The following is a 12,957-nucleotide window of genomic DNA, read 5'->3' as shown; positions in this document are numbered from 1 at the left end:
GGATCCAGTACATCTCTTTATACAGAGAAACACGGTTGAGACGACGGAGAGAGAGAATCTGACAGACTTCTGAGTTTTGATCTCGACCGTGATTTCTCTGTATAAAAGAATGGAATGAACCCTAAAACATGATGCCGCCGTCACAAGCTCAGGACTTGAGAACGGTTTCTCTATCTATCTATAGCGAGGAAAGGGCTGATGTAATCTCAGTATTTATAGCCCAAAAGATGCTCCACGTAAACAAAGCCCTAGTCAAACTCAAGGCCGAAGAAATCCACCGCCACTAAACATGAGTTGGAAGGTACGGGGCTTCTTACACTCATGTGCTTAAATAAAAGGAAAACTAATGAAAAGGGCTTGAAAACTTCTTACACTCATGTGCTTAAATAAAAGGAAAACTAATGAAAAGGGCTTGAAAACTTTGAGTTTTAATGATAAAAACAAAATAAAGGGTAAAGTGAATAGTACCAGGATTGACTTTTTAGTGTAAAAATGTGGTTTTTCGTTAAAATAAACAGTACCAGGTGCTTTTCGTTAAAGTTCCCTTAAATAAAAGGCCCAAAAGCCTCTTTTTTTGTTTTTTTTTTTTCACAAGTGCTATACTAAAATGAATCGAAATCCTCTCTCAAACTCTGTGTTCAAAGTCCAAGAATTTGAAGATCTGGACCATTAAATAGAGACAGATTCAACCTTTAGTTTGTGTGAGGTGAGTTAGTGAATGGGCTAATGTGGCCACATAATTTAAAATGAGAGGTCTGAATCTTTTGATCCTTAGGCACCGTACACAAAAATTTGGACAGGATCTCAACTCTACTTAAATAGATGATTGAGTTAAGCAGCTAATGTGTCAATCATAATTTAAAATTGAACTCTTCATTTATGAAAGTCGAAAATGTATTATGTTACTCATGAGTGAAGAGTAGGACTTTTAAACCGTAATCATAAGAGAAACTCTAATTAATCTAATATTGAAGGTATCCAATGACAGGGATCAAAATCCTTGAATACAAACTCCTAGTAAATAAACATGCCATGCTAATTAAAGGGCGGTGCTATTCACATACATTGTTACCTCTTACACACCCTTTTCAATTTTCAATCGTAAATCGAATAAATTGAAAAAAAAAAGAACAAAAAATAAAAGTTAACAATGAGTGCTTAAAAAATAAGAACGGGTGTCCAGATAACACTGCCCCTAATCAAATAATCTTAATAAACATTCCACTGCAAGTCCACAGCTCAAATGGCTAGTACAATTTACACATTGCAGGTAGTAGTTCAGGTCAGTGTTCGATCCCCTCCGCTATCCCTTGTACAGAAAAGATTTCTTTTAAAAATAAAAAATCGACCAACCTTTTTTCCCATAGGGTCAGTAATTTGTAGTAACGTGATGCTATGCAAGATCCAGGGATGATTGCAAACTCAAAACATGCCAAATCAAGTTTGTCCAAAGGCTAAAATGTGGTTCAAATAAAATTACTTCAAATGTCAAGATCAACATGTATAATACGATTTAAGGTGCAGAAAATCTGCTTAATGCTAGAGTGAGACTAACTATACTCAAAAGTGTAAGGGCAACTTCCCAGTGAGGATTCTAAACCACCGGCAACCAAATACAGTGAGGTGCAAGATAAACCCCGCTGAAACAACCCGGATACAAAATACACAATGTGGCTTTACGATTGATGAAGTTGTTTTGTCCAGTCAAAAGGTGACCAATCTTGATCGAAGCTCTTAACCGCTTGCTTCTGTGCCTCCACTGTCTCATGTCTTCGTCGGCGATACATGTCTTCCTCAGGCAATTGTAGCATGCCTCTTATGACATTCAGCCCAAGACTGCTGTTGAACTGCTGCTCGTCATCAATAACGTGCACAAACCCTTTATTCAGACCAAACTCCACATGAAAGTACGGAAAGTCCTTTGGAATTGACCCACGCAAGCCCTTCACGCTTGTATCGATTAGTCTTTTCGCATTGTGTTGGCTCCACTCATCTTCAGCTTCATCAATTGCCTGAGAGAGTTTATACATTTATTTAGTTCAAATGAGCAGACAAATTAAAATCACAGATTGTAAATTCAACATTATAGATTAAAATGTACATAAGCATTCAATTCAGAATATTTTAAAACATAACAATTGAGAACCTAATAAAATCCATGCGTACGTGTTTGAATATATCTAGACACTGGGCATGCACTTGTATATGTATCCAAATTTACTCGCACAGATATGTCGCATGAAATAACGTCACAAGTTCCCAGAAAAAGGGAATAGGTCATGAGTATTTTTTTCCAGAAATAATGAGCAAAGACATTTCAAAACAAGCAGAGCAGAAAATCAATGCTTTTAAAATGAAAACAAGAACATAATCCTTACCTTTTTAAAATATAGAGGAGCCTCTTTGGCAATTTCATGGGGTATAGGGATACACTCGACTATGCAGTGGTGGCGTTGTTGAGCCAACCCCATCACAGTTTCAAGAAAAACTACTTCCTTCTCTTTCTTTGCAAACATCATAATAAGGCATTTCTTGAAATTTCGAATTTCTTGCCACACGTCGTCATCAACAGTTCTTGTGGAAGGCACATGCTGTTAAGAATTATATAGATCAGAATCAAATACACATCAACAAAAGCATTTAAAATATGACAAAAGGAGCGAACTAAAATTACATCCCCCAGTAATCAAATCGACTTGGATGTTTCACATTAACCTGAAAAGGGTTCCAATAATAACTGTTTTTTTTCATTGGAGTTGAAGATGGTAAACAAAAGCATGAAATCTGGCTTTCTGGAACTTTAAAGTAAAGTAGGCTTTCTGGAACTTTAAAGTAAAGTACGAATGACTCGTGCTCATTATCAAATGACTACTGCAACAAAAAGGTAAGAGAAGAAACTAATTTAAGCTCACCTGCATTGGTATAATACAACAATGACCAGGCACAACAGGCTGCTGATGTGGCAACATCAAATACGTGAAATTTGCAATGGCCACAACAAGATGCGCTGGCCTCCTCTGATTTTCAAAGCAAAAGAGACATCTCTCCTGCTGCGTTGCAAATCGAGTTGCAAAACTGTTGTTCTGGGTGACTTTCTGATCACTACCCTGCTTCTTCTTGGACTTTTTTCTTGGAGTGTCATCATAGTCATATTCATCATCTGCCTGACCAGATATACTGTACTTTTTGTTCTGGGTTATCCTTTGAGCTAGATGCATATCAGCATCCTCCTCCTTTTTCTTCTGGCGAAGAGCCATTTCCTGCATAACATGTCTACATAAAAGGCAATCTGATTAGAACACCAATAATTATGTGAGGGAAAAAACAAATCACACCGTGCACATGAAATCAATCAACAAATGAACACTCCTTGACAGGATTTCCATAACGAATCCTATAAGAGTTGGCCCGTGTTGTATGTTACAAATTCTACTATACACTACAGTTCTTGTACTTGTCTACAGAAATGGAAAAAGCACGCAGGATAAAACAAGAACTGAACGCTCATTTCAAGAACTGCAAAAGACCCATTTGCCATTACAAATACTACTTTCCTCCACACTTCCTTTTTATAACTTCAAGAATCAGTCCACAATTGTATCTTATTTACAGCAGAAAGCATTAGACAATACAACAACAACAACAACAACAAAGCCTTTTCCCACTAAGTGGGATCTACTATATGAATCTTAGAATGCCATTGCGCTCGGTTCTGTGTCATGTCTTTCGTTAGATCCAAGTACTCTAAATCTTTTCTTAGAGTCTCTTCCAAAGTTTTCCTAGGTCTTCCTCTATCACTTCGACCCTGGACCTCTGTCCCGTAGTCGCATCTTCTAACAGTATGTTGGGTTTTCTCCAGCCCTTGATTAGTTGTCCTAAGTCTATTGGGAATTAATAGTCTTAGAGGATTAAATTGTTTTCCCAATTGGAGTTGTTTACCCAATTGGAGTTAGTTTCTCAATTGGAGTAGGATTCATAACTAGATTCCAATTAGGATTAATAATCCCTATTGAAGAAGACCTTTATTATGTCTATATAAAGGGGCTATTGTACTAGTTTTGAGAAGGGAGCAAAACAATAAATTGTATACCACTCAAGGGATTAGAGTGAGAGAATATTGTAAAGTGTGTGCGAGAGAAAAGAAAAGAGATAGTGTATTTATTGTTCTTGTTCTTTAGGTTTTTCGTCAGGTCCTAATTCTAGAGATTTGGCAAGATTATTGGTTGTACTCATTATTGATTTAGTGAAAGATTGTTGTTGCTGCCCCGTGGACGTAGGCACATATTGCCGAACCACATAAACTCTTGGTGTTATTTATCTTGGTTATTTGTTTTTCGATTTCCGGAGTTTGTTCTTGTTTTTCCCATTCTTAAACGCGATATTCTCAACACAGTAGGCCTTCTTTGCACATGTCCAAACCACCGTAACCGATTTTGTCTCATCTTTCCTTCAATTTCGGCTACTCCTACTTTGCCTTGGATATCCTCATTCCTAATCTTATCCTTTCTCGTGTGCTCACACATCAAACGAAGCATCCTCATCTCCGCTACACCCATTTTATGTATGTGTTGATGCTTCACCGCCCAACATTCCGTGCCATACAGCATCGTTGGTCTTATTGTCGTCCTATAAAATTTTCCCTTGAGCTTCAGGGGCATACGGCAGTCACACAACACGCCGGATGCACTCTTCCACTTCATCCATCCAGCTTGTATCCTATAGTTGAGGTCTCCATCTAATTTCTCCGTTCTTTTGCAAGATAGATCCTAGGTAGCGAAAGTAGTCTCTCTTTGGTACTTCCTGATCTCCGATCCTCACCCCTAACTCATTTGGGCCTCCATTTGCACTAAACTTGCACTCCATATATAGGGGAAAATAGGGGAAAATAGAAAATAAGAATATGCAACATTACCTGCTTGTGCTCCGTTCATTTCTTGGTCTCATAAAATTATCTCCACTAGCCTGCTTTGCCTTTCTGTTTTCTACTTCTTCCTATTAGCAAAAAGAAAAAATCAATTAATCACTGAAATAAAAAATCGTGGTATACGAATAATAAGTTGTCCGCATTCTATGTGCTAAACAAGTGGGTTACAGTGTTATAAACTAATAATCATAAGAAAGATTTTAATATCGCAATACAGAGAAGCATAGGCATCTCTGTAGAACTAAATAGATGCATGCAAAAAATGGTAGGGACACAACCCAAGCAAAAGTGTTAAGGATTTTGTGAAGTTTAAAAAAGAAAACAGCAAACAAAGGACAGCAAATTCCCTAAACAAGATGAACCAAAGTAGCCCTAACTGCAGAAGAGTATTTTCCACTGCATTAGAAGTTAGATAACCTCTATCCTAAGTTGCTCAATAAACCGGGTGGTAATTTAAGTTGTTGTGGATAATGTGGAGAACAGACTACAGACAATTCAATCTACTAACATTAGCATATAGGATAAAAAGCTGTTCATATTACTTGGGAGAGAGAGAGAGGATATTGCAAGCTTCTTACCAGAAGTTCCCCAGCTTCTTCCAGCTTTCCTTTCATACGAAGTTGAAACGCCTTAGCTGCCAACTGGTTCGCATTCAATTCATGAAATGCGGCACTTGCTTCACTTGGCTTGCTAGTGTCTGCTATATTTTCACGAGTGGGACTACTAAAATCATCAGTTCGCTTACGAAGAACGTCAGACATGAAGCTTCCATCATTTGAAAACTGATTTAAGTTAGCAACTGCCTCCGCCAAAAGACTAGAATCCTGAGTAGAAACATCTCGCCTTTTCCAAGATAAAGAATCTTGAATTTTAGGCTCCCTCCATTTAGGAAGTCCACAAGATACATCCTTCAGGTAGTGCCGACTAGTGTCCTAGAAATCAAATTCACGTAGCATTTAAGAAACAAAAATATTAATTATAAACTAAAAAACAAGGTCAATAACAGTTGAATTTCAAAGTAAAGCATTTTCGAAAAACTGAGTGCCCTCCCATATACCTTTTTATTATCCATGTCACTTTGATTGCTGGAATCTGGTTGGTGTTCCTCACTCAACCCTTTCTGTCTACTTTTTATGGCATGTAGATGAGCACGAGATTGGGCAGCTTTATTAGATGCAACGGAGACGGTCAGTTCACCAAGAGAACCCCAACGCTCTCCAACAACCTGTATAAAAAAATAAGGATCAGATCCCAAAGAAGATACCAAAACCAAAAAGATCAGGTAGCTTAACATGTAAGATGGGACTGTGCAGCGGGCTTTGGGTAAATTAGCAGAAGTGAGTTCTATACCAATTTATTCCCCCACCCCCTCACATTGTATAAAAAATTTAAAAAAAAATAAATAAACTGGAATTACACCCGTTCTTGGCCTCTCACCAAAATATTCCTATGGGAGGGAAAGTAAACTTATTCCGGGAAAGAAATACTAATCCAAAATAAAACAGGAAATTAAATCTAATCCCAATAAAACTGGAAATAATCCTAATTTATACTATTAATTAAGAGGACCCACTTTGTCAACCAAAGAGGGTAAATTACTATTAAACCCCCCTTTAAGCTTAGTAAGTTGTATAAACAAATTTAAGTTTAGCGGTTATTTAGTAATATGACTAGCATGCCCCTCCTATTGTTTCTCTCTCACCCTTAAACTTCTCTTTTGCAAGTTACTCCCTACCATGACATGCATCACACGTGCCCTTCTGCCTAGTCCTTACAAAAAGTAGGAAATCAGAAGAATAAAAACATTAGATATTAAAATACTAAAGGGAACTATTATTGGCACTCCAAAAATCTAATTGTGCACTCCTCATGAGAGTACTTTTCTTTCTAAATATAGAAAGTTTGGAGTACACAATTAGATTTTTGAAGTGCCAATAACAATTCCTATACTACAACCCTAGATATTAAAATACTAAAAACATAGAGAATATAAGACTAGAAAACCATGCAGAATTAGGGCACCCTCCACTTTGTTTACGCATCAGCATACCTCCTGGAGCCTTCGTCCTTCTCGAGTCGCCTGCTCTTTTGCACGCTTCAGAGCTTTTAGTTTCCAACTTGCACCCCCATCCCCAACAACTGAGGAAGATAAAAGTTTGTTTCCAGTAGCTTCAGGTTCATCTGTATCTTCCGGATAACCAGATCCGTCATCCTTTAAATGTGGATTTAACTCCCTGGGATTGACCTTTATCTAAAACACAGGGAAGATAAAATGTAGTCAGCAAACCATATACTCGTAAAAAGAAGTCGGGAATCATTTTTTATTTTCAGTTGTAGGTTAAAACTCTTTGCAGTTAATTTCAGTAATTTGGCTTGTGTCCATTTTAGTCTTCGAACTCTAAAGTGTGGCACTTAGCCTCCTAAAGAAAAAATCGTCAGTTTAGTTGGGTTAAACCTGATCTACACCCATAAGCCGATGGGTTAAACCTGTACCTTTTCCTGTGCCATCTCTGACCCACACCAACCAAAACAAACATGAACTTATTTGCCACATAATGGAAACTTTATGGCCTAGTTGTAACTCCAATTTAGTAGAACTAGAAAGGTAAATTCTAGCTTTACTAGGTGAAAAAGCATACCTCATCACTCGGAGTTTCCTTTGGCTGCTCCTTGACAGTCACAGTAGGGGTTCTATCTGCTTTTCCTTCAGGTCTAAGCATCCACTCTAAGCCAAATTCCTTCCTTGCAATTTCCCCATCTTTCAAACGCCCAGCTCCTCTATCACCATCTACATCGACAAAAAGAATGTGAATTTGTAAAGACCATGTGATTAAATAATATATATTTTAAAAGAATGGCGTAGAATACCTACCAGAAATTTCTTCATCCTCCATGACTCCTCGACTCATACGCTTACTCTTTTTCTTTCTATCTTTTTTACTTCCTTTTTTGCGCCTTTCTTTCCTATCAGAACAACTGTCACTGTCCTTACCATCAGAAGCAGAGGAAGAGTGATCCTCTGATGCATATTCTTTCCTGCCATTCTTCGATCTCTTCTTTGAGCTATAACTGACCTTATCCTCTGAAATACCCTCATTACTTCTCTTACCTTTTTTCCTACTCTGACTCTTCCTTCTACCTCGGTCGGAACTTCCCTCACTTTCAACACCCGAAGAATATGATGATGATGTTGAATACTCGTCCGACGAATACCACTTGTTTTTGGACCCCTTCTTTATTTTATCAAGCTCTTCACCATCTGAACTACCATATTGAGAACTCTTCTTTTCCTTCCTACGCTTATTCACCTTACTACTCGACCTCTTCTTCTGTTTTTGTTTTTCTTTCCCAGGAGCGCTCAGATTCTCATCCTGTTACCAACAACATAAACTATTAAGCTACTCTCTAAAATAACAAATTAAACAACAGAATGAACAAAGGATAGGATTTACCTTATCAATCTGATCTCGGGGTATGATCTTTACTCCAGCAAGCATTTTTTTTACTAACTGCCACCAATATGGTCAAGGTATGTACAATCAAACAATCAGCATCCTGCAGACAACCACAAACAAAAAAGCTAGATATGTTGCTCTCCAAAGATGAAAAATAAAAAATAACGTCACCCTCTAAATAATTCTGGGGATAAACTAACTTGAAAAATTTGATTTAGCCTTTCATCCTTCATTTCATATTGTAAGTAACACTTAATTTACTCTGAATTTAGATAATGAGCTTCTTTTCCCTCCAAAATAATATTTTTCATAAATGATGTGAATATTTGCAGGTACCTAAATAAAAATTCTTGATGGTTCACTAGGGAAAAGGAAAAAGGTTAATCGTTCACATGGTGGGTTTTGATGAGAAACCCATATGATCCGATTCCTGAGTAAGCAAAGCTCCAATGATATTCAACCCTTCTTAAGATAAATCAATCTTGAAAAACATAAGTCCTAAATATCATAGAACACCACTACACTTCGGTAAAAGATGATAGTTTGATTGTTGGGACAACCGATCACATTAGTTAATAATCTTCCTAGTAGCGCCCGGTTGTTTCCCAAAGCTCAAAGCACTCTACATTTCATACAAAAGTTACTTCCTTCAATTTCAACTCATTTTCACTGAACTCATGAATGCTTATTACTCTTTCGTTAAACCAAAAAGCAAACCTTCCAGGAACAATTTGAACCAAGCCGCCGCAATTTAAACCAAAAAGCAAGCTTAAAACTAAGGGCAATTTTTATGCAACATATAAGAATCTAATATCAATGAAGGCATAAGTTGGAAAAGAAGAAAAAGAACGAAGAGGGTTGATGCAGGCACTATAAAAGTATAAGAGAGGAAGGATACCCAAAACCCATAACAAATCACAGTCAAAATTAGTGTTATTGCAAACCCTAAATTCAAAATGTTTCTCTAGTTTTCCATATTTTCTCATCAAACAAACAAACAAATTCGTATAAAATCAGAAAAGTAAAATTACCAGCAGCAGCGTGCTACGTGGCTCGTATGACAGCGTTCCTCCGCCCGCAACAGCGTCGAGGTTGCTTTCGGCGGCGATGAGAGGCGGGCACCGCACCAATAGTCGGGTTCTGAAAGGATCAGCTATTCCTAATTCGCAGCAGATATCGCCGACGAAAGAGTTTGAGGTGGTTCTGAAGAACCCTGAAGAGAAAATAAACAGGGAGTAATCTTACCAGTCGGAGTAAACGTGGATGTCGATTTGGATTTGGATTTGGATCATGTGGATTTGGATTTGTTTAACAAGGATGATAGGCGCGCTCGCCCACGGCCTACGCTCCAGAGAAAACCAAAATACAGCTGCTGGATCACCGTTATCTTATTTCTCCAGCACGTTATATTTACATCTCTTATAAAAAGTTAAAAAATTAAAATACTTTTTCTTCACTTAAAGTAGCCTTTTATCATAGTGATGAAAAGGGTGTTCAATCATTACATGACGACGTGGATTTAAATTTTGTCGATTACTAATCTAACATCTCATGTAACAAAATATATCGTTTGACAAAAAAAAAAAATTGTTATATCCCCACCCACTTTTATTTCTAAAAAAATTGGGGTCTTCTAATCTTCAGCATGAGGTACACGTTTGGTCGGAATTGAAAATGGAGAAGCTTACTCAAGTAAATCATCTCTTGAGCTTGAACCCCTCGGCCTTTTTTTCGTAAGGAACGCATGTATGTGGGGTTATGCTAGATTTATGAAGAATGCTTTCTGAAATTCCATTCAAGATGGCAGATAGTTAAAGAGGTGGGTTTTGATTTGGGCAACCAAAATCCTAGGGATAAAAAAAAAATTAGTAATTATTCCAAAAAAAAAACAAAACAAAACAAAACCGTAGGCATGGATTTAAAAGAAGAGCATGAATTCTAAAGCAAAACAAGACAAAAAAAATCTCAATTCATATTCCCTAGGGAACAAACCAAGAACAATTTAGTTAGAAAAATACAGAAAAGCATCGAAACGCTAGAGTTTACTAAGAAACAAGACTATGAACAGAATCTGAAATTGTCTGACGCATAAGCATGGGGGCACTGCTTACCAGCTTCAATTTTCATCAAGCTCCACAATCTCTCTAGTTATAATAGTAGATCCTACAATGGATTTCAACTATTGTATACGAGCAATGAACAGAGTAGCCCATTCTAAACACCATGGTTCACAATATCTTTCCCAATTTGTTGCTACAAAAGGAATTGGATGACCTGATTTCAAGAACACATGCATAAAAGTACAACTTAATTAAACTAGACTACAAGAAATTTATAACTTAAACTTAAAGTAAATGCATTCAATCCTTATAAGATCACCTGCAAAAATTTCCAACAATAAATCCTTATATCCATACCTGCATAAAATGATGATTGGTGAATTCGATGGCGATCTCCTTAGGTGCTGCTAGTGGTATAGGTGTTGTTCTAAGACGTAAAAATGTAAGACATTGTACATCTGACAGGTGGATAAGTACCACACCATAACATGATGCAATAATATGGCCCATGTCAGGTATAGTCATCCACCGATCAATGTTTGCATGAGTTTCAAAATATCTCAATGCATGCTTCAACTCATGGACCCTATTTTTAGACCCATATAGCTTGGAGTAACAACTTGAGTAAGTCTCTAACTCTTGTAACAAATCTTTCTGCTCTTGGACCCATCCATTCTCATTATAACCCAATAATGATGTAATTACTCTAAAACTGCAATGTCCATCAACTGCCACATCTTACAAGAATAATGTATGACCTCAATGCTACTGGAAATGTATTAGTTAACTCAATCGGCTTAATTGAACGAGCGCGATGCACCTTTTCTTTTGGTCGCCTATTTTGTTTTGAACTCATTTCAGGACAAATACCATCAAGTGAATAACTTCCTTGCTCCGATTCCACAACCTCAAACAATGATGGATCACTACAAGTAGATTTATCTGTTTTTTACTTGACCTACCTTTAGTCTTGGTTGTCACGGATGGTTCAACAAGGGAAGTAGTTTGTGGTAATACTAACTCCATAAGTTTCCTCTTAAGGACCATTCTTGTTGTTGCATCATATTCTATCCAAACAACTCCATCTTTGCATCATAACCGTACTTTGCTGCATTTCTTATAGGTGTACACTTCATGTCAAGTTTCCTCCAATGAGGATCAATGCTCTCAAGTGGAATAGGTCGACCATCTCTCATGTATCTAACAATCTCATGAGCACATGGTAATCCATGACTGTCTCGTAAAACACAACCACATGCCTCGGAGTCAATACCATTCATTTTGGACAACGTGTACTCCTTTAGGACCATATATAGTGCACTAATTGAGACAAAGCCACGAAATTTCATGAATATGAATGTCTAAAATCATGATGCACCACTATCAAACTTTTCTAAAAAAACAAACCTTGATTTCAGTGTGCTGCAACCTAAGCAGAGTATGCATACTTTCCCATGATGTCTCAAATGTTCCTTGGCTACTTCCAAGATGTCTTTTTAATTTGGCATGTGAAGACTTAGCCCTATTAAAGTAACAAGGATTTAGCAATCTCACTAGAAAATGAAAATGAAAATAAAGTAACAAGTGATAAATGCTTACCTATTTGAGGTTGTATTCCCAAAGTGCATAAATTTATCAATCCATGCTACAACAAACCTTTCTTTATATGGATTCAACCAAGTATTTATCACATATTGAAGCATCTCATGTACATACTAAACTCATTGCATAGTTGTCATGTCTGCCTTATGAAAGGGAAATTTTATTTGAACTCATCTAACACCCAACTTACTTTCTTCACCCATATTGGTTTTTATTAAAGAATTATTATCTCTTTAAACCCAAATTTATTACCTAAACTACCATCTCAAACCCATTTCAAAATGTAAAATTATCTTTACACCTATTCCCTTTATAAAATAACATCTCTAATTGAATGTTATTCTTCTTCAAAGAGGTGTCATTTGCCCCTCTATAATTGCATATGCCATATAGGACTAGTATTTCCATAGTTGCTTTTTTTCTTTCTGCTACCACAACCCATCCATGGACTTGGGATCTAAGAGATCATTCCACAGACTTGAATTTGCCAAGAGAATGTTATGGAAGCCCCAATTCAGTCCTTTTTAAATCGAGCATTTTCAAGTACTTTTTAAGAAACTTTAAAGTGGCATAGGGATGAGTGTTTTGCTGCTATGTTAATAAACAAATAAACAAATTGGAGCTATTTCGAATAAAAAAGGTGCAAGACATGTCACCCACTAATTCGTGGTTAAGGTTGAGCAATCTTTATTTGCACCAAGAATCAAGTTTTATGTCTTCGTAGTACTAATCAAAAGTCATTGCACTGGTGTTTTAGGGCGCATACAGAAGGCAGAGAAAAACAAATACAATATAATATAAAAAAAATATGAAATTTAATCCAAAGAAGAAGCAAACAAACAAAATTTTCATAAATCGAGTCATACCTTAGTTTGAGGATTAAAAACTTCAAAATCACCATCCATCAATAGAAAAG

At 36.9% G+C, this 12,957-nt stretch overlaps 1 protein-coding gene and 1 non-coding gene across 3 annotated transcripts; both read right to left on the bottom strand.

Moving 5' to 3' along the window:
• MIR7122A (microRNA MIR7122a) lies at window positions 1-122 on the bottom strand. Its single transcript, NR_120994.1, is given in 1 exon segment — window positions 1-122. It is a non-coding gene; the product is annotated as a microRNA MIR7122a (primary transcript).
• A 1,320-nt stretch (window positions 123-1,442) lies between these two features.
• On the bottom strand, window positions 1,443-9,823 carry LOC103453402 (uncharacterized). 2 transcript variants are annotated; one of them, XM_029091151.2, is made up of 12 exons: window positions 9,625-9,823; window positions 9,411-9,519; window positions 8,377-8,479; window positions 7,797-8,295; window positions 7,564-7,712; window positions 6,975-7,175; window positions 5,982-6,149; window positions 5,503-5,856; window positions 4,913-4,992; window positions 2,913-3,273; window positions 2,379-2,591; window positions 1,443-2,012 (listed from the first exon to the last, which is right to left on the bottom strand). In XM_029091151.2, the coding sequence occupies exons 3-12, from the start codon at window positions 8,419-8,421 to the stop codon at window positions 1,677-1,679; spliced, it is 2,406 nt and encodes an 801-aa protein (XP_028946984.2). In that variant the 5' UTR covers window positions 8,422-8,479; window positions 9,411-9,519; window positions 9,625-9,823; the 3' UTR covers window positions 1,443-1,676. The 2 variants fall into 2 exon arrangements, with proteins under 2 accessions (XP_028946984.2, XP_008391166.3); XM_008392944.4 differs by having other exon boundaries at window positions 9,411-9,538; window positions 9,625-9,777.
• Between the last annotated feature and the right edge of the window lie 3,134 nt (window positions 9,824-12,957).

This window comes from Malus domestica, chromosome 13 (assembly GCF_042453785.1).
Source record: "Malus domestica chromosome 13, GDT2T_hap1".
Taxonomy (NCBI): domain Eukaryota; kingdom Viridiplantae; phylum Streptophyta; class Magnoliopsida; order Rosales; family Rosaceae; genus Malus; species Malus domestica.
The sequence above is the reverse complement of the archived record's forward strand: the minus strand, read 5'-3'. Positions and strand labels throughout refer to the sequence as shown.

What these genes read in the sequence shown, in the direction of transcription:
- LOC103453402 (XM_029091151.2), bottom strand. Translation starts at nt 8,421, where the DNA reads ATGCTTGCTGGAGTAAAGATCATACCCCGAGATCAGATTGATAAG. An exon ending in CCCGAGATCAGATTGATAAG is followed by an intron (nt 8,296 to 8,376) that starts GTAAATCCTATC and finishes TGTTGGTAACAG; the next exon opens with GATGAGAATCTGAGCGCTCC. An exon ending in GTGACATGGATAATAAAAAG is followed by an intron (nt 5,857 to 5,981) that starts GTATATGGGAGG and finishes TTTGATTTCTAG; the next exon opens with GACACTAGTCGGCACTACCT.